Source organism: Bombina bombina, chromosome 4 (genome assembly GCF_027579735.1).
Source record: "Bombina bombina isolate aBomBom1 chromosome 4, aBomBom1.pri, whole genome shotgun sequence".
Taxonomy (NCBI): Eukaryota; Metazoa; Chordata; class Amphibia; order Anura; family Bombinatoridae; genus Bombina; species Bombina bombina.
In genome coordinates this window covers 170,941,442-170,961,106 of record NC_069502.1, presented here as the reverse complement: position 1 = coordinate 170,961,106, position 19,665 = coordinate 170,941,442, and the positions used below count along the sequence as shown (strand labels likewise).

At 40.7% G+C, this 19,665-nt stretch overlaps 1 protein-coding gene across 2 annotated transcripts in view; it reads left to right on the top strand.

The window, feature by feature from the left end:
* Positions 1-19,665, top strand: part of TAF1B (TATA-box binding protein associated factor, RNA polymerase I subunit B) — a 316,787-nt gene that overhangs the window by 194,140 nt on the left and 102,982 nt on the right. For both annotated transcript variants that reach the window (XM_053709699.1, XM_053709698.1), the window contains exons 11-13: positions 9,772-9,815; positions 11,443-11,533; positions 16,571-16,641. In XM_053709699.1, coding sequence (XP_053565674.1) covers positions 9,772-9,815; positions 11,443-11,533; positions 16,571-16,641 — 206 coding nt within the window. The remainder of the gene's footprint in view (positions 1-9,771; positions 9,816-11,442; positions 11,534-16,570; positions 16,642-19,665) is intronic.

Here is a 19,665-nt window from a genome sequence, read left to right as displayed (position 1 = left end):
ACTTAGTTCTTAAAGTTCTTCAAGGTGTTCCGTTTGAACCCCTTCATTCCATTGATATTAAGCTGTTATCTTGGAAAGTTCTGTTTTTGATGGCTATTTCCTCGGCTCGAAGAGTTTCGGAGTTATCTGCCTTACACTGTGATTCTCCTTATCTGATTTTTCATTCAGACAAGGTAGTTCTGCGTACTAAACCTGGGTTTTTGCCTAAGGTAGTTTCTAACAGGAATATCAATCAAGAGATTGTTGTTCCATCATTATGTCCTAATCCTTCTTCAAAGAAGGAACGTCTTTTGCATAATCTGGATGTAGTCCGTGCCCTGAAGTTCTACTTACAGGCAACTAAAGATTTTCGGCAAACTTCTTCCCTGTTTGTCGTTTACTCTGGACAGAGGAGAGGTCAAAAGGCTTCGGCCACCTCTCTCTCTTTTTGGCTTCGTAGCATAATTCGTTAAGCTTATGAGACTGCTGGACAGCAGCCCCCTGAAAGAATTACAGCTCATTCCACTAGAGCTGTGGCTTCCACCTAGGCCTTTAAGAATGAGGCCTCTGTTGAACAGATTTGCAAGGCTGCAACTTGGTCTTCACTTCATACCTTTTCAAAATTTTACAAATTTGACACTTTTGCTTCTTCGGAGGCTGTTTTTGGGAGAAAGGCTCTACAGGCAGTGGTTCCTTCTGTTTAATGTTCCTGCCTTGTCCCTCCCATCATCCGTGTACTTTAGCTTTGGTATTGGTATCCCATAAGTAATGGATGACCCGTGGACTAAACACACTTAACAAGAGAAAACATAATTTATGCTTACCTGATAAATTTATTTCTCTTGTAGTGTGTTCAGTCCACGGCCCGCCCTGTCTTTTTGAGGCAGTTCTAAATTTAAATTTAAACTCCAGTCACCACTGCACCCTATAGTTTCTCCTTTCTCGTCTTGTTTCGGTCGAATGACTGGATATGACATGTGAGGGGAGGAGCGATATAGCAGCTCTGCTTGGGTGATCCTCTTGCAACTTCCTGTTGGGAAGGAGAATATATCCCATAAGTAATGGATGACCCGTGGACTGAACACACTACAAGAGAAATAAATTTATCAGGTAAGCATAAATTATGTTTTTCCTTCGGGAATCTTAAACTGGGATCGATACTCTCTGTTACTTCTGTGGAAGTGTTTTTGGGGACATGTTAGTCCTATGTTTGTCTGTTTTCCCTTCTTCCCCTCTGAGGGAGGATTTATGCAGCTTGACGGTTAGGGTTGCAGGGTTGCAGGCTGGTCCTGTTGGGTTCGGTTCTGTCTCATGGCTGTTCAGACACGTGGTGCCGTTCTGTTTGGCTGGTTCTGTTGAGGCGCTGAGTGCTCATGTTATCATTTGTTTTACATTCAACTAAGCATTCTAAAGGACCTGAGGGTCTGCAAGGCAGGAAGGGTTGTCTCAGTCCTTATAGCCTTCAATTTGGATGACTGGGTCAGTGGAGTTTCCGCTGCTTCACTCTCTCTTGTGTATGGTATTGTCGGACCCTAGAGTTCCTCCCCCATGTGGTGGAGCGTTGGAGGGCTTAGTGCCTTCTTACCGCTGAGTGAGCGGTTTGGCCTTTTTCTTTTGAGGCTCAGGGATTGTCCTTTTAGACTTGGCCCTCAACAGCTAGTAGTTTGAAGGGTAGTTCAACTGCCTTGCATCGGATGGTTTGCAGAATGTACTCAGCTGCAGCTATTGCACATCGGCTGTGTACTGTCTAGCTTTTTTTCTGAGACTTTTTGGTCTCTCTCTCTGAGATCTCCATGTTAGGTCTCCTTTTAGGGGCCTGGGAGATGTTTGTTCCCTGTTAGGTACACTGAGCGTGGTCTGCTTGGGCTTCCTCCCAAAACGGGGGATGGTTCGCACCCCTTTCTCCCTGTGATCATCCACCTGTACGGAGGCGATGTGGAGACCAGCCTTTGCTCGAGTGGTTTTGTCCTCGAGGTTTCCCCTTTGCTTATTGTGCTGAGGCTGTTGGTGAGTCTAGAAGCTCTAGTGTCGTTGTACGACTTTTACCGCCTTAGCTCCTATGGAGTGTGGGACTTCGGTAAGGGGTGGTCTCTTCCTTAGGTTGGGACTTGCAAGTTTTTCTCGTAATCCGGGTTAATCTGGATATTGCACTAGTATCCCCTTTGGTCTGGGTTTTTATTTCAGACGGGGTGGTAAGTTTGCGAGTATTGTTTGTTTAAACAATTGGGGGTTTGGACCTGTTCTCCCTGGGGCTTCCGGTTGCTGAGTTTCACTCAGCATTTTCCCTTGTGGATCCCGTTGTGGGCTGTTACTGTTACCTTAGGCTCCAGGGTTGGTTCTGGGTTCCTGGAAACTTGGACAATGTCCTTTTATTTAGATTACTTGACCTGGTCTTGGTTGGCCAGGTCTTCTGAGACGGTTGCACATTGGGCTTGTTTTGCACCTTAGGCGGTTTCGCTTGGTCAGCTTGCTGTAGTATCCATTGAATTCACTGCTCTGCAGGTGAATGGACTTGCAGTGTCTCTGCTGCTACTATTACACATTGGTTGCATGTTAGCAGGCTAGTTTTTAGGGGAATCACTTTCAACAGGGCTTCTGGGTTGGGGATTGATCTCTCCTTTAGCCCTTTCCCCTGCTTGGGTGAGAGCTTAGTCTCCTTTTTATGGAGATGTGGTCCTTTTCTTAGGGCTTCTTCTGGATCAGGAGATGGGACCTGTGAGTTTCCCTAGCTGAGAGGGATATTCTCTCTGGGTTGTTTGTTCCATTTGGAGTCTTGCTGGCTTCATTTCAAGACAAAGTTGGACCTTTTTGCTAGATCCTTTGGGTCTACGATCCTGTTGTCTGTTCTAAGGAGTCGGGTTGCACCCGTGCTCTATTGGATTTGCTGTGGCTATTCTTCCGCTCATCTTTGAGCTGATTTTGTGGTTCTTCTGTTCCCCTGTTTCAGACCTGCCGTTGCTGGGGCTGGCCCGGCTGGGAGTGGGTTCTGAGAGACGTTGTCATCTCCAGGATCTAAGTGGGCCTAGCAACTATAGCTAGCTCCCTAAGCTTACAAGCAGAGGGTCTGGGATTGCTCCATCTCAGGGTCTGGGTGTCACTTCTCTTTCTTGGGGGAACTCATGGAGTTTGGGATTCCACCTTTTTTTGGAAGACCTGTGGGTAGGTCTGGTGGCTTGGATTGCCTAAAGTGTGCCCTCTGTCTGGGAGTTGCCTTATGCAAACTGTTCTTTTGCTGGCCGCTTTTGCTCTCTGCAAGTATTCTCTGTGTCATCCTAAGATTGGCAGCATGTTCTTGACTCAGGGTTTTTCGTCTGGGTCTGTTACACGGGTCTGTTACAGGTTTTTTTGTAGCGGAATACTTCAGTGTTCCAAGTTCATAATATGTGAGGTATCCGTCTTCTGCTGTCTTTTGGTGCTTTTGCACAACGTTTGAGAGAAAGGTTTCTCTGTTCCTATGCCCGGTCCTATACCTTTGTTTTCTCCTGGTCTATGCGTAGTCTCCCCTTGTCTGTCGGGACCCTTTTGGGCACTTGTGAGCTGGGCTCGCTCTGGGGGGTTTACCTTTATGGATTTGTGACCTTTTGGTTTTTTCCTTCAGTTCTCCTGGCCCTATGCCTTTGGGAGTTTAGGCTGATGTTCCCTTTTTTTAGTGAGGGGTGAGTGGTGAGGGATCAACTGTTGGGCGACGGTGTCTCCTGGAGGCCTGTTGGCTCAGTTGAGTCCGATTTTGCGGTCTCTAGCTCGGCTCTGGACTACCTGCGGGTCAGTGTCCATGGTGCATTTTCCTTTTAAAGTTTTCTCGGCTTCGGGCGAAGCTGAGTTCTTTATGGGCAGTGGTTTCAGGCTTGGTGCCCTCAGAATGGACCGCCTATTGTACCCTACCGTCTTGGCATATTGGGTATTGTTTTCCCAAAAGTAATGAATGCAGCTGTGGACTCTTTCCATTTAAGAAGAAAAACATAAATTATGCTTACCTGATAAATTTCTTTTCTTCTGATGGAAAGAGTCCACAGCTCCCCACACATAATTTTTTATGTGGGGCGTCCTCACCTTTCACACTGATATTTATTCTTTGGCTCCTTGTTCCTCCGCAGAATGACTGGGGGATGAGGGGAGTGGGAGGAGTATTTAAGCCTTTGGCTGGGGTGTCTTTGCCTCCTCCTGATGGCCAGGTTCTTATTTCCCATAAGTAAGGAATGGAGCTGTGGACTCTTTCCATCAGAAGAAAAGAAAATTATCAGGTAAGCATAATTTGTTTTTTTGTGACCCTTGGAGCAAGTAGAAATTTCTTTGAGGCCTATTCTTACCTTGTATTTTTTGCTACCCCTCTTGAGAGGTACCTTTTTGTAATATAGCAGCAGAGGATATTTCTCTGCTTCAGCCAGAAGTGTTTAGGTTTTCTTTCATACAGGTGGTTAGAGTCCACGATCAATTTCTCTTGGGAATTACTCTTCTCTACCACTAGGAGGAGACAAAGATTCCCAAACTCCAAGAGCCCTATAAAACCCCTCCCACCTCACATGTACATTAGTCTTTACTTCGCCTCCGCTGGAGGTGGTTCTTCAGAGAGAGGGGTTCTCAGTCTATAGTGAGGCTCGGTTTCCGCTCAGAGTACAGTGCTTGTCAGAGAAATGTATGTGGGGTATGGTTTGTGGCTCCTTTTTTGCCTCATGGGAAATCTGTCACAGACCCTCCATAATTTGTCGCAGGGACTTGTCTTTGCCTCCTTCTATGGATCTATAATATACTCCTACTCCATAACCTCTGCTGATATATTTCAGTACTGGTTTGGCTGTCTACTTTTTGTCTACTTTTGGCTGTCTACTGTTTGCTGGTGGACGAATATCATCTATTGGTAAGTGTCATTTTTTAACATTTAGATTATTTTATATATATATATATATATATATATATATATATATATATATATATATATATATATATATATATTGATCAAAGAGAGCACAGACGGTAAACCTAATCCTGCAACCCCCTATTAAGCCAATCAAATACAAAAGTACAGACACCGTCCCTTTTTAAGAACAAATCGGTGTATACATCACACTCATATTGAGAAAAAATAAAAAAATTTTTATTAGGGCAATAAAAAACAAACAAATTCAACTGAGCCTATATCAGGGATCCCTGAATAAATATTACCAGTATAAATGTTGCAATTTAAAATATATCTTAGCCATGTTTTGTGGCACAACATAATCGGCAATCTGTTAAAATTCCACCTGGAATAGTGAACAATGTATCCACAACATGTTGCAGTTCATAAATCACTGCAGCATGTAAACAGACCAGCGGTCCTCCTCGAGACCAAGCTCACCGGACCACCAGATCTTCCACAGGGACTCACCAGCTCTAACTTGGTATATGTTAATATGCAGGTCTTCTTACCCCTTATGTCAGGACCGGCTTTTTCCAAACCACACTGACTCTGTGTGTCCGCCTCCAATTCGTGATGTCACTGGCTGGGTGATGCTGCTAGTTTTTTCCAAGACGTATGGTTGAGTCAAGACTGTTAGGACCATTAAACCATCCAAGAAGGGAATCAGAGGTACCCCTCCATATCAAGGATACATTGTCGATATAGTAACAGTAAAAACGGATGGAGTTCTGTTGAGAATTGAAAATGTGATGTTTTTCATACATCGCCATGTATATATTGATGTACCAGGGCCATACTTGACCCCATCACCGTGCCAAGGGTTTGTGAAAAGTGATCATTCTCAGATCTGAAAAATGTTTCCAAACAGATCCTCCATCAGGTTTAACAGAAATTCAATGGGGGGTCCCGAGTAGTGTTTACTCTCTGCAAGAAGTTTTTTTTTTACCATTTCTATGCCATGTTGGTGGGGGATCACAGTATGGTAGATGACCATGATATAACTACAGTATACACAATGCCCACATGGGACACTGCCACCTTTTAGCTGTTAGGAGTGGGTATTCTGATATACACCCATGGGTGTATATCAGAATACCACTCCTAACAGCTAAAAGGGCTCAGAGCATTAAAGATAAGTTAGTGCATAGTGAGTTCAAAAGAGAACAAGGGACTAACTGGTTGACAGCCGTACATAATCAAGGTGGCAGTGTCCCATGTGGGCTTTGTGTATACTGTAGTTATATCATAGGGTCATCCACTTTCTGTACTCCTACTAGAACAATACCTCCTCATGTTAAAGACAGGATTACCTGTACCTCTAAAAATGTAATTTACCTTTTTAAATTGTCCCTGTCCAAAATTCTATTTTGGGTAAACGACAAGGGAATTGAAGAATAGGATAAGGGAACATAGAGATGACATTAAAAATGAAGACAAAGATAGCCCTGTGGCTAGGCATTTCAAATCTTGCCATAACTCAGATTTCACAAAATTAAAAATTATGGGCATAGAACAGTTAAAATCTAGTAGAAGAGGAGGGAACCTGGATAGAATTATCCTACAACATGAATCTAGATGGATGTATAGGCTAAACACTCTTAGTCCTGTGGGTCTCAATGAGAAAATTGAGTATTCTTGCTTTTTATGATACATATGGTATAAGAATGCATGTTTGCTTTTATCATGAACATAACGCTTTGCTAAATTTATAAGATGTTTATAAATGTATATATGACAACATTAGATAAAGCGAAATAAGAGGTTATTATACATGATGTAGGCAATATTAAGGCACCGTACATTAGCTGACAGTTTACCTTTGTATATGATGACCCAAGACATAAGCATGTGGAAAGCTGAGGATATAGTGAAAAATCTAAACTAACACAGATCCTGAGTTCCTTTTAGAGTTTAAGACACGGACCAACAATCCAAACATTGTACTAATGAAACGTGTTGCAACTACGTAAGCCCTGATGACATCACAGTGAGTGCCGTTTCTAATCAAATAATAAATTACAAATAGCGACAAGACCAATGAATGTTACATCCAATGAAGCCCCTGATTCAACACTTTGTGGGAGGGGCTAAACGCATCATGCTTTGGAGTTCAATGACGTAGTCAATACGTCCGACACAGCTGAGAACTGCTGCAGTGCATCCGTGAGGCGAGGAATCTGAACGGCAAGTGAAGACGCCGACCTACCCACCATCTGTGCTTCGCATCAAGGAAGGGAACCTGAGTTTATCCATTCGAATAGCGAACAATGCTCATATGAGGTCAGGTACGACTTGCATTAGTCTTGCACCCCCTTCATGCCTCAGTGTCTTGCACATTTGAATCTCATTCATCTTCAATAGACTATGGGTGCTTTTGGAGCCTCTGATGCCGTAGTTTGATATATAGACTGCAACTTGTACTCCCTGCATTTAGGAGACTGAGCAACAACCGGAGCGTATCGTATGACACTTGAGTGCCGGTTCAGATACATATCTGGCTCTATACGAACTACATCAACAATATTTTTGGGCCCCTATGTACACCTTTATCTTCTTGTATTTGCAGTGTTCTTGGTAGCGTTAGCCGGCCAGCCTTATTTCTTTGCTAGCAATTACGTGCATTTACGATATGATATGGGTATATTGTAATGAGATTTTCAGTCAGCCTCTCAGCTTTGTGCTGGACTTTTCTCTTATGTTGTGTTTTATTTTGTGTGTGTGCTTGTGTTCAAGGCTCTAGGGTGTAGAGTGGACTCCCTCTCGCTCCCTATTTTTCAATTAGGTAAATAAACGCTGATAATCATGTGTGCAGCCTTTGTCCTTCTTTAACAGTATTATTTTTTTTATGGTAACTGTTCTTTATGTTTAAAGGGACAGTCAACACCAGAATTTTTGTTGTTTAAAAAGAAAGATAATCCCTTTATTACCTATTCCCCAGTTTTGCATAACCAACACAGTTATAATAATACACGTTTTACCTCTGTAATTACCTTGTATCTAAGCTTATGCTGACTGCCCCCTTATTTCAGTTCTTTTGACAGACTTGCATTTTAGACAATCAGTGCTCACTCCTAGGTCACTTCACCTGGATGAGCTCAATGTTATCTATAGGAAGCACATGAACTAATGCCCTCTAGTGGTCAAAATGCATTCAGATTAGAGGCAGTCTTCAAGGTCTAAGAAATTAGCATATGAACCTCCTAAGTTTAACTTTCAACTAAGAATACCAAGAGAACAAAGCAAAATTGGTGATAAAAGTAAATTGGGAAGTTGTTTAAAATTACATTCCCTAATTAAATCATGAACGTTTTTTTTTTGGACTGCTTGCACCATTGATAGCGTATTAGATGTTTACATTGCACCTCTTTTTATTTTTATTTCTGATATATACATACATTATTGTTGATTTGCTCATGTCTGGTTTTTGTCATGCTTAGTTTTAATTTTGCACATCAGCCTTCGGGTCTACACTTGTCTGGATAGTGCAGGTTGGTTTAACACTCTTCTGGGTAGCACATGTCTTACGTTAGACTGAGGTACATTTGAGGTGGGTGTTTTTTTATAGAGCTCTTGGGCTTTGGGAATCTTTGCCTCCTAGTGGTAAGGAGAATTTTGAATGCATAAGGCAGCACAAAACCTAAATACACCACTGCACAAATAAAATATATTTTCTCACCCTAGTAGCATTCCTCAACAAAGACTAAACCTACGTATAAGGGGCTGGACAGAAAGGCAAAACCAAAAACACTATATTTATAGATATGACTCATCTCCTTTTAACTACATATAGTACAGAAACACAGATACCAGAATCAACTAAACATTTACTTCGTATAAAATCATTTAAGCAGAATTACACTGACTAGAAACATATTGGGACATGCATAAATGTTCCCAATGACTCTTTCATCTTCTAAACACCTTTAGATGTTAGGTTCTGATTAGGTTCTACCCAAGGCAGCAGATTTATGATAACACTGTTATAGTATCTTTGTAATGATTGAGATTTCAGTTTTGGGGGATTTAACTGAAATGTTATAGTTCAGTCTTGGAAAGTTTGATGTTGAGGTGATGGGAGACCATCCAGAATGAAAGTTAGTGATACAAGATAATTAGTGATACTATTTAGGGAAGGGGGATAGGGTGGGAGAAAAATGCATAGATCTGTGTGTCGAACATTAAAGGTAGAATTGGAGCCCCAAACAAGCTTGTGAATTTTCCAAGTGTGGATAAAGAAGAACAGGGGTCACAATACTAGGACTTGGAATGCACCAACAAATTTGGTGAGGTGGTACAGGAAAAGATGCTGAAGAATCATTTAGAGAGGTAGGATTCAGTGCAGGATTGGTTGGCAGTAGCATACAGACCAATGGAGTTGAGTATTTAGTAAGATGGGGTACTCAACAGTATATTTATATACAGTATATAAAAAAAACATATTTCTAGGTATAGTAGTAGTAATAGTGAGCATTGTATGTTGGATTTGAGTGAGGACAGTTTCAGTAAAGTGCTAAAAGCTTAATTGTAGAGGGTCAAGCAGGGAGTTGGAGTCATTCAGGAATATGCACAAATGCTTAAATGAAAGAGGCTGGGTTTGCTTCCTGCATTTCCTTTGGAGGACAATCCTCTGTCACCTTGTCTATGCTATAGGTCCTGTATTAGAGCCATATTTTGCTGGAAGCTGAGCTGTATATATTAGGTAAGAGGAGTCCTAGATATTGTAGGGAGATTCTACCTACTATGAGCTGCACATGACTTTAAACCGCTAGTGAAGATAGAAGTATAAATTTTGTTTTACATTTAATGTTCAGGAACTTCTTTACAACTGGCTTTGATAGTCTTACTATTACTGTCAGCAGGGTAAAATTTATAATTTAAGTTTTGTTCTTTAATAGGTGGATATCACGCAAATCTGCAGTGGCAAACCGAAAGAATAAAGGTAATTTATTTTATGTTGTAGGGTTGTCCAACCTAAGCCCTTTGGCCATGATATAGCCTCCCAGTGCTTTTTATCTGGCTCTCCGCATCTCTACATTGCCTTCTGGATATATGTTAATGAGCAAACTATCTTGCAACATATTTTTAATGTTCCTGTTTAACCCCTTGAGTTCTAAGGACGGCTCTGAGCCGTCGCAAATTATCCCAGTCAGGTGCTGATGACGGCTCAGAGCCGTCGCTAGCACTCACCCACCTTGAGGGCAATCTGGGGGCTTCCACCTACTTCCACCCAGGCGATCTGGCCTGTTTAGTGACCGGCATCGCCGGGGCTTGACGTTTTACGTGGTGATGTCACGCACAATGACGTGATGACGTTACCGCACAACTTTATTTAAAGTTTACAATGACAAGTATAAGGAGATGGGGGCATGCTGCTAAGCAGCTACAGATAAAAGATTAATAAAAGGGATGTAGGACAAAGTCATTCTTCACTTCACATCATAGGCTGATAATGACACTAGGTTTTTAGTGTGTAAAAATGTCTCACTTTGCTAACCTTGCAAGTGAAAAGTTGTTACTACAGGCACTTATGTCAAGCACATAGATAAAAATAAACGTTTTACTCTCTACTTACATATTATGTACAGAGTATATTCATGCGTACTTTATTATCCATCTATTATACTACAAATACCTTTTAAAGGTCATTCCAGCACTCAGACAGCTGCACAAAACCTTTTATAGGGACATAACATGCATTTTCTTTATATATGCATAGTATAGATCAGCATTTAAAGGGATATGAAACCCCCCAAAAATTTATTTTGGGATTCAGACAGAGAATACAATTTTAAAATTTTTTTCCATTTTACTTCCGTTATCAAATTTGCTTCATTCCCATGGTATTCTTTGTTGAAGAGATACCTAAGTAGGTATCTGGAGCACTAAATGACAGAAAATAGTGATGCCATCTAGTGCTCCTGCAAATGGATAACATTCTTGAAAAACTGCTGCCATATAGTGCTCCAGACGCGTGCATGCTCCTGAGCTTATGTCCCTGCTTTTTAACGAAAGATATTAAGAGAGAGAAGAAAATTTGATAACAGAAGTAAATTTGAAAGTTGTTTAGAACTGCTCTATCTGAATCGTGAAAGATTAATTTTGGGTTTCATGTCCCTTTAAATACTCTGTCCCTGGACATATGCTTTTAAAAGCTGCCCATTGTATCTTCTATGCGGACAGCAGTTAGTTCAGATATACAGTAAAGGAGCTACTACAGCAAACAAAGAATTAGCAGGGTTAGGCTTGTGACGCCATTTTTTTGTATTTATTACTTTTAAAAACTATGCTTAATTTAATGTCCCTTTAATTTTTAAAATATTTAACCAGGGTTATGCATGTTATTTAAATTCACTTCAGTGATACTGATATATTTCTGACTAACATAAGCCAGAAACTAGGAAAAATGCAGAGGATTTTTCCCATTTGTCAAACCTAAAAATACTCACTCCCTACTAAACTGTATTAAACAGAAACCCACAAACTCTTAGCCTATCCTAATTCACAAAATATTCATTTATCAGATATTTCTAGATTGTATTCACAAATATGCACTTTCTTCTTACCAGACAAAATTTGCTTTGATTTCCAAAAATGGTACAATACCATGAAGATCTGTATTGATGAAGCAAAACAGAAAGTGGATGAACAACTTGCCAGGTATGGTATATAGTTAATATATTTATTCAAAAAGTGAAAAGAAAAATACTTTAAATAGCACTTTTGCCTTTAACCAAATGTAACGTTATTAAACCATGTGACACTCACACATGGCTAAACAAATGAGTAATAAATCATTATACACTGAAGATACAGCAAAAACTTTATACATAGCAACACATGGAAGTAATCCCTAGTATGCACCTAAATAGAAGACAGAATTTGTGTAAAATAAGATGACCAAGCCACTTCAAACCCTTGTGAGACAGATGGTAAATAAGGCAACCGGCAAAAAGCCAAAACAAGGATTTTCGTCACGGAAAGTTCCCACATAAGACAAACCTTGTATCCAGTGATTTCATATGTAGAGGAGATATTAACGCAGAGTTATTAACACAGGTATAAATGCTCTGGAACTTAGCAATAGTTGTATAGATGGAGGCGCAGTGTTCTCAAAACTGGCAGTCGGTTATCCTGACCAATCCTGTCAGCGGAGAAGCTAGGGAGTTTCGAGTACTGGCCTCCGCAAAACAAGGAGCTCTACCGATATGGTTAGATAAAACCCATGAAAAATTCTGTTGGCGTTTATACACATATATTTTACCTCCAGTCCCTCCTTTCTCTGAAAGACATGCATTAGGTGAAACGGGGGCTCCTTTACTGTTGTAAGTTACAAATCCCAGCTACGTACGTTTTACCCTGCAATGTGTTCCCAATTATTCATTTTACCTACTGGAGTATATTTTCTTTTTTATCCACGGTAATGATATACCAAGGGACGACTGATAGGAGACTGACAGGCTGGGTGTACAGGGGGAAAGTGACAGGGGACTGATAGGTTGGGGTACAGGAAGAGTGACAAGTACTCATATGCTGGTGGTGTAGGAGGGGAGTGACAGGGACTGACACACTGGGGATGCATTGGGATAGTGAAAACCATAGCTGATAGGCTGGAGGTGTAGAAGGAGAGTGGCAGGGGCTGATATGCTGGGGGTGTAGAAGGAGAGTGACGGGGGTTGATATGCTGGGGGTGTAGAAGGAGAGTGACGGGCTGATAGGCTGGAGGTGTAGAAGGAGAATGACAGGGGCTTATAGGCTGGAGGTGTAGAAGGAGAATGATGAGCTGATAGGCTGGGGGTGTAGAAGGAGAGTAACAGGGGCTGATAGGCTGGGGGTGTAGAAGGAGAGTGACGGGCTGATAGTCTGGAGGTGTAGAAGGAGAATGACAGGGGCTTATAGGCTGGAGGTGTATAAGGAGAGTGACAGGGGCTGGGCTGATAGGCTGGAGGTGTAGAAGGAGAATAACAGGGGCTTATAGGCTGGAGGTGTATAAGGAGAATGACAGGGGCTTATAGGCTGGAGGTGTATAAGGAGAGTGACAGGGGCTTATAGGCTGGGGGTGTAGAAGGATAATGATGGGCTTAAAGGCTGGAGGTGTAGAAGGAGAGTGACAGGCTTATAGGCTGGGGGTGTAGATGGAGAGTGACAGGAGCTGATAAGCTGGAGGTGTAGAAGGAGAATGACGGGCTTATAGGCTGGAGGTGTAGAAGGAGAATGACGGGCTGATAAGCTGGAGGTATAGAAGGAGAATGACGGGCTTATAGGCTGGAGGTGTAGAAGGAGAGTGACAGGGGCTGATAGGCTGGAAGTGTAGAAGGAGAATGACGGGCTGATAAGCTGGAGGTATAGAAGGAGAATGACAGGGGCTTATAGGCTGGAGGTGTAGAAGGAGAGTGACAGGGGCTTATAGGCTGGAGGTGTAGGAGAGTAATGGTCTTATAGGCTGGGGGTGTAGAAGGAGAGTGACAGGGACTGATAAGCTGGAGGTGTAGAAGGAGAATGACGGGCTGATAAGCTGGAGGTATAGAAGGAGAGTGAGAGGGGCTGATAGGCTGGAGGTATAGAAGGAGAATGATAGTGGCTTATAGGCTGGAGGTGCAGAAGGAGAGTGACGGGCTGATAAGCTCACTCCATTCTGCTTTTGTTTTATAATGTCTTTCTCACATTGTGACTATTTATATGTGTTAATTGCCACCTCCCCCTTTTTAATTAGTTTGTAGGGACAATATTACATGTATACGTATGTGCTTGTGTGTGTGTGTATAATGGGAATGTGTGTGTGTGTATAATGGGAATGTGTGTGTGTGTGTATAATGGGAATGTGTGTGTGTGTATAATGGGAATGTGTGTGTGTGTATAATGGGAATGTGTGTGTGTGTGTATAATGGGAATGTGTGTGTATAATGGGAATGTGTGTGTGTGTATAATGGGAATGTGTGTGTGTGTGTGTGTATAATGGGAATGTGTGTGTGTGTGTATAATGGGAATGTGTGTGTGTGTGTATAATGGGAATGTGTGTGTGTGTGTATAATGGGAATGTGTGTGTGTGTGTATAATGGGAATGTGTGTGTGTGTATAATGGGAATGTGTGTGTGTGTGTATAATGGGAATGTGTGTGTGTGTGTATAATGGGAATATGTGTGTGTGTGTATAATGGGAATGTGTGTGTGTGTATAATGGATGTGTGTGTGTGTGTGTGTGTGTGTATAATGGATGTGTCTGTGAATAATGTGTGTGTGTGTATAATGGGGATGTGTGTGTGTGTGAGAATAGTGAATGTAATGTGTATAGTGTGTGTATAATGTGTATAATGCAACCATAGACTCTACATCTGGATAAATCATTAACATAATGATCACTCCACACAACCAGGAATCTTTTAGTTTAATTTATTGTATATGACATATTATATTCTTATAAAATGTCAATCATCTAGCATGGTTACACTAATTATATAATTGTTTTTTCCCACCCCAATCTTTACCATCACTTTCATCTTATTGTTTCAAATCTTAGGCGGACAGGGGGTCGAGTTGCTGCACTATGGGCCTCTGGGGTTGTACTTGCCCCCTGGGCCAAAAGTTTCCAGTCAGCCCCTGTGGCATGTGCACTATATTTTAGTGTATGCGTGTGTGTTTATTATGTGTGTATGTATATGTGTGTGTATGTATATGTGTGTATATATGTATATATATATATATATATATATATATATATATATATATATATATATATATATATATAAAACACGGAAGGGAACTGCACTCTCATACCGGACCGGGTACACATCCCATGACCCTGCAACATGCTCAGCCCTGGGTGCCACTGGCACTCACAGGAAGCTGTGCTGTCCCCAGAGCCACAAGCAGTTAACCCCAGACAGGTCTGGGTGCAAGAACCATAGGGAAAATTACAAAACAAATTAATACAACACACAGAGAAAACCCAGCACTCACTAACAATATTCCTGTGCACCCTTCCCTTGTTTTCAGTTTGTTTGGATTTGAAAGCTTGCATTGTGTGGCTGTTTTAGGGTCTCAGGTTTTGGAAAGGACCTTGACGTGGTACCTGAGCTTGTCCCATTTGGCCAGATGCGGTAACTAACCTTTCCATTTTTGCTTTTAAATCTTAGCTGAGAGCTTGTAAGTGAGTGCTGGGTTTTCTCTGTGTGTTATATATATATATATATATATATATATATATATATATGTGTGTGTATATATATATATATATAGTGTATGTATGTATGTATGTATATGTGTGTATATACAGAGAAAGTCCAGCACTCGCTTGCAAACTCTCAGCTAAGATTAAAAGCAAAACTGGAAGAGTTAGTTGCCACATCTGGCCAAATGGGACAAGCCCAGGTACCACGTCAAGGTCTCTTCCAAAACCTGGGTCCCTATTACAGCCATACAAATGCAAGCTCTCAATTAAACAAATTGGGAACAAGTCAGGGTTCAAGTTACAAAATAAATTAATACAACACACAGATAGATATATATATACTGTATATATGTAATTTTTTTTTTTTTAAATGACATAATGCACTATTTTTTGTAGTCGAAATAAATATTATTCTGTTTAGTTATATATTGATTGGTTCTATTACTATTACTTCGAATAAATTTTTTTTTGGGGGGGGGGGGCAAAAAAAATCTTGCACCAGGGCCCTCTGTTCATTAGGTCTGCCAGTTAAGCTCTACAACATATATATTTTAAAGTGATTGGTGCCAACACATTTAAAGATCACAAGAAACTGTGACTGCAATAAGATGGTGGCATAGAATTCCTTTTACTGTAGAGAATGCTGTGGTATGAGCAAGAGCAGAAATGCACTAAAGGGAGCTAGCTGATTATTGGTGACTACACACATATGCCTTTTGTCATTGGGTCGCCAGATTTGTTCAGCTAGCTCCCAGTAATGCATTGCTGTTCCTGAGTGAACCTACTAAGGTTGACTTTTTTAACAGAGGATAAAAAGAGAACAAAGCAAATTTAATAACAAAAGTAAAATGTAAAGTTGCTGTCTGCATTATGAACTTTAGATTGACTTTACTATCCCTTGAATACAAAGTATACTTTAATTGCGCGAAATGTGAGGAATATTTATAATCTTAAGGGATTAGAGATGTGTTTGGATTAACAGGTAACACATTGTACACGTATTGTAAATTAGAATATGATATTATAATTTGCTGTCTCCTAATTGCATCTAATTGGCCTCTGTCCTGTGTTGTTTTTTTTTAATATATTTATTTATAATGAACAGTGTTAACATTTTATATTATCATACAGTACAACACCATGCAGAGTATTTAAACAGCTTGGGAAAAAATAGTACAGAGCATGTTCATTAAAATTTAAACATACTATCATCCTAATAAAATGCCACTTTATATATTTCTTTTGGGAGGAAAAAAAAATAGTAGTTCCCATTATTACTATAATATGCACCGTTATTTTCAAAAATTAAATAACATAACATAAACCAAGACTACATTTCCCTATGTAGAGCATTTGACCCACTCTTCATTGGGGGTCTTCCATCAAATATGACATAATATAATTCCATATACATTACTGTTACTATTCTAAAGAGATAGGGAGGAAAGGAGACAAGGAAGGAACATTAAAAATATATGTCTGGTTTAAATGCTCAAGTATTTGTGTTTTTCTGTTTGGTTTACACACTAGGTACACTTGGATCACTCAGAAAGCATTGTATTATTCACAGAAGTCTAAAAGTGGCATTCTGAAAAAGAAACGTAAGTACCTAAGTTATGTATACGTGTTCTAATAATGTCTTTGTTTCAATTTATTGCACGCTCGTTTAAAAGAAATGCAGCTTTTAAATCTTTTTGCTTTCAATCTCATAGGATAATCATAGTCATAACATACAAAATTTCACTTTGCACTTCTGCAGCTTGATTTAAAAAACGTTTGCATATTTTTTTTTGTAGCAAATATTTTTGTAGCTGTTATATTGTGGCTTTAAAGAGCTTGCTAATAGGCAATTGTTCATTATTAAGTGGCATTTGGCTATTTTGAGCATTGTAGTTTTATACTGCAACACCCAAATCTATGGATTTGCACAAACATTTGTGTGTTACACTTCAACACTAATAAATCCAGCGGCAAAAATAGTCAAATCTGCTGCTCGCTGCCTTATTCAGCATTCATTCAAATGCTGAATAAGAAATAAATGGGCTAAAATAGTCCCAAAAATATTACATGATCTAATCCATTAATGTATGTAATTTAAAGCTGTTGACCCTAGACTTCTGTGTGTTTAACCCAGCACATTAGAAATGCCGCTCAGGACTTGCAGAGCACTGCTGATCCCAAGCGGAAAATCTTGCTGATCGTCACGTCACTCAGATGTGGAACTAGCGCTGCTGATTGAATTGGCGATATTTTCCACTCAGGGCCAGCAGTGCTCTGCAAGTCCTGAGCATTACTTCTACTGTTTACATTTTTTTACTATTATTGCCCTTTAATGTACATGCATGCATGCTAATTTGAGTGCTTTTAGAAATATCGGCCTATAAACTATATGGTCAGCGGCAGACGTTGTTTTGTCAGTATGTCACTAGCACATTCAGTATCTTGAGCTCTCTTATTTTTACTTACTGGGGAAGTAAAATGCAAAGTGAAATGCAAAAAGTAGATAAAGTTTTAATGCAACTTAGCAAGCTAAAATGAATCTAATATATAAAACTTGTTTCACTGGTGACAGATCTTTACAGGGACAGTAAAAACTTTATAATTACAAAATTTTCTGCAATAGATTAACATATCAGCAGAGTCTGGATGTTATTAGATCAGATTAACACTGTGCCTCTGCAATTGTTTTTCAGTGTTCAAACATTACCCTTATTGAGAGGAGCCAATCCAGGTTTGAGTCAGTAGAAGACAGGGCTTCTCACTATCATTGTGTTTACAAAATTTCAATTGTTTGGCTTCAGCAGAAAAGATAAAATAACAAACTGCAGTTTAGAGAGAGATATGTGGCAAGGTGTTCAGGACTGGAAAATGTACAATTTTCAGACTTAAATTACAGGAAAAGAGGCTAAATAAATAATGTATAATCAAAAGTTATTTTGCTATGTATGATTACGCATTTTATTACAATCTCCAAGGGCTCGATTTATCAGAGAGGGGCGGACATATTCGCCCTTGTCCGTCCGTCTTCTCTTCTGGCAGGCAGTAATCCGCTGCCGGCGTTTAGCAGCTATACACCCCTGCCCGTGCGTGATTGGCTGTCAGAAGAGGTGGAGAACAGGGCAAGGAAGCAGCGGTTTGATTACCTCGGCTTGATAAATCCTGACTGCAGCTTCGCTTGTCCAAATCTGCAGTCGAAGTGGAGAGAAGGGCTTGATAAATCGAGCCCTATGTGTTCACTGCCCCTTTAACCTCTGCAAAGTCTATGCAATGCTCTTAAAAAAATTGTTTTTGTTATAACAGTTTTGTTTACATGTTTAATTAGGGACCTTTCATATGCATTATCGGTATGTGTTGTGTTATTATTATTATTATTATTATCAATTTTTTGTAGATTCCACAGGGCTATAAACATAGGCGGAATACAAGGAAACATTTATAGGGATCAGACGGGTAGAGGGCCCTGCCAAGAGTCGCACTGTTGTAGTTGGCTCTTAAGAAGGTGATCTACAAACAGCTGGGCTCTTAGGGTTACATGCTAAGGGGGTTCAAGGGGATAGCAATGGAGGAGAGGAAACGGTATAAAGAAAGGTTAGTGTAGGTTGTATGGATCTTTGAACAGTAGAGTCTTTAGGGAGCGCTTGAAGTTTTCAAAACTAGGGGAGAGTCTTGTGGAGCGAGGCAGAGAGTTCCACAAGATGGGAGCCAGTCGGGAGAAGTCCTGTAAGCGGGAGTGTGAGGAGGTAACAAGGGAGGAGGAGAATAGGAGGTCATGAGCAAAGCGAAGGTGATGGGAAGGAGAGTATCTGGAGACAAGGTCTGAGATATAGGGGGGAGCAGTGCAGTTGAGGGCATTGTATGTCAGAGTGAGAATTTTGCGTTTAATCCTGGAGGCAAGAGGAAGCCAGTGAAGGGATTGACAGGAAGGTGCAGCAGATGAAGAGCGACGTGTAATGAAAGATGAGCCTGGCAGAGGCATTCATTATGGATTGTAAAGGAGCTAGGTGGCAGCTGGGGAGACCAGAGACGACAGAGTTGCAGTAATCGAGGCGTGAAAGGATGAGAGCCATGAGAGAGTGAATTAAAATCTTAGTTGTGTCTTGTGTAAGGAAATGTCTAATTTTAGAGATGTTTTTAAGGTGGAAGCGGCAGGATTTAGCCTAGGACTGAATGTGAGGAGTGAAAGAAAGATCTGAGTCAAGTATGACCCCAAGACATTGGGCATGCGGGGTAGGGGTAATAGTGGAGTTGTCGACAGTTATAGAGAGATTGGGGGTGGAGATTTTGGAAGAAGGGGGGAAAATAAGGAGTTCAGTTTTGGAGAGATTTAGCTTAAGATAGTGAGAGGACATCCAGGAAGAGGTGTGAGAAAGACACGAGTTAGCAAGGAAGGAGATAGGTCTGGTGCAAAGAAGTAGATTTGGGTGTCGTCGGCAAAAAAAATGATATTGGAACCCGTGGGACTTTATTAGGGAACCTAATGATGACGTGTAGATTGAGAAGAGGAGGGAACTGAGGCCAGAGCCTTGCAGTACCCCAACAGAAAGTGGTGACTGGGCAGAGGAGGTCTCAGAGAAGGCTACACTAAATGTACGGTTTGACAGGTAGGAAGAGAACCACAAGAGGGC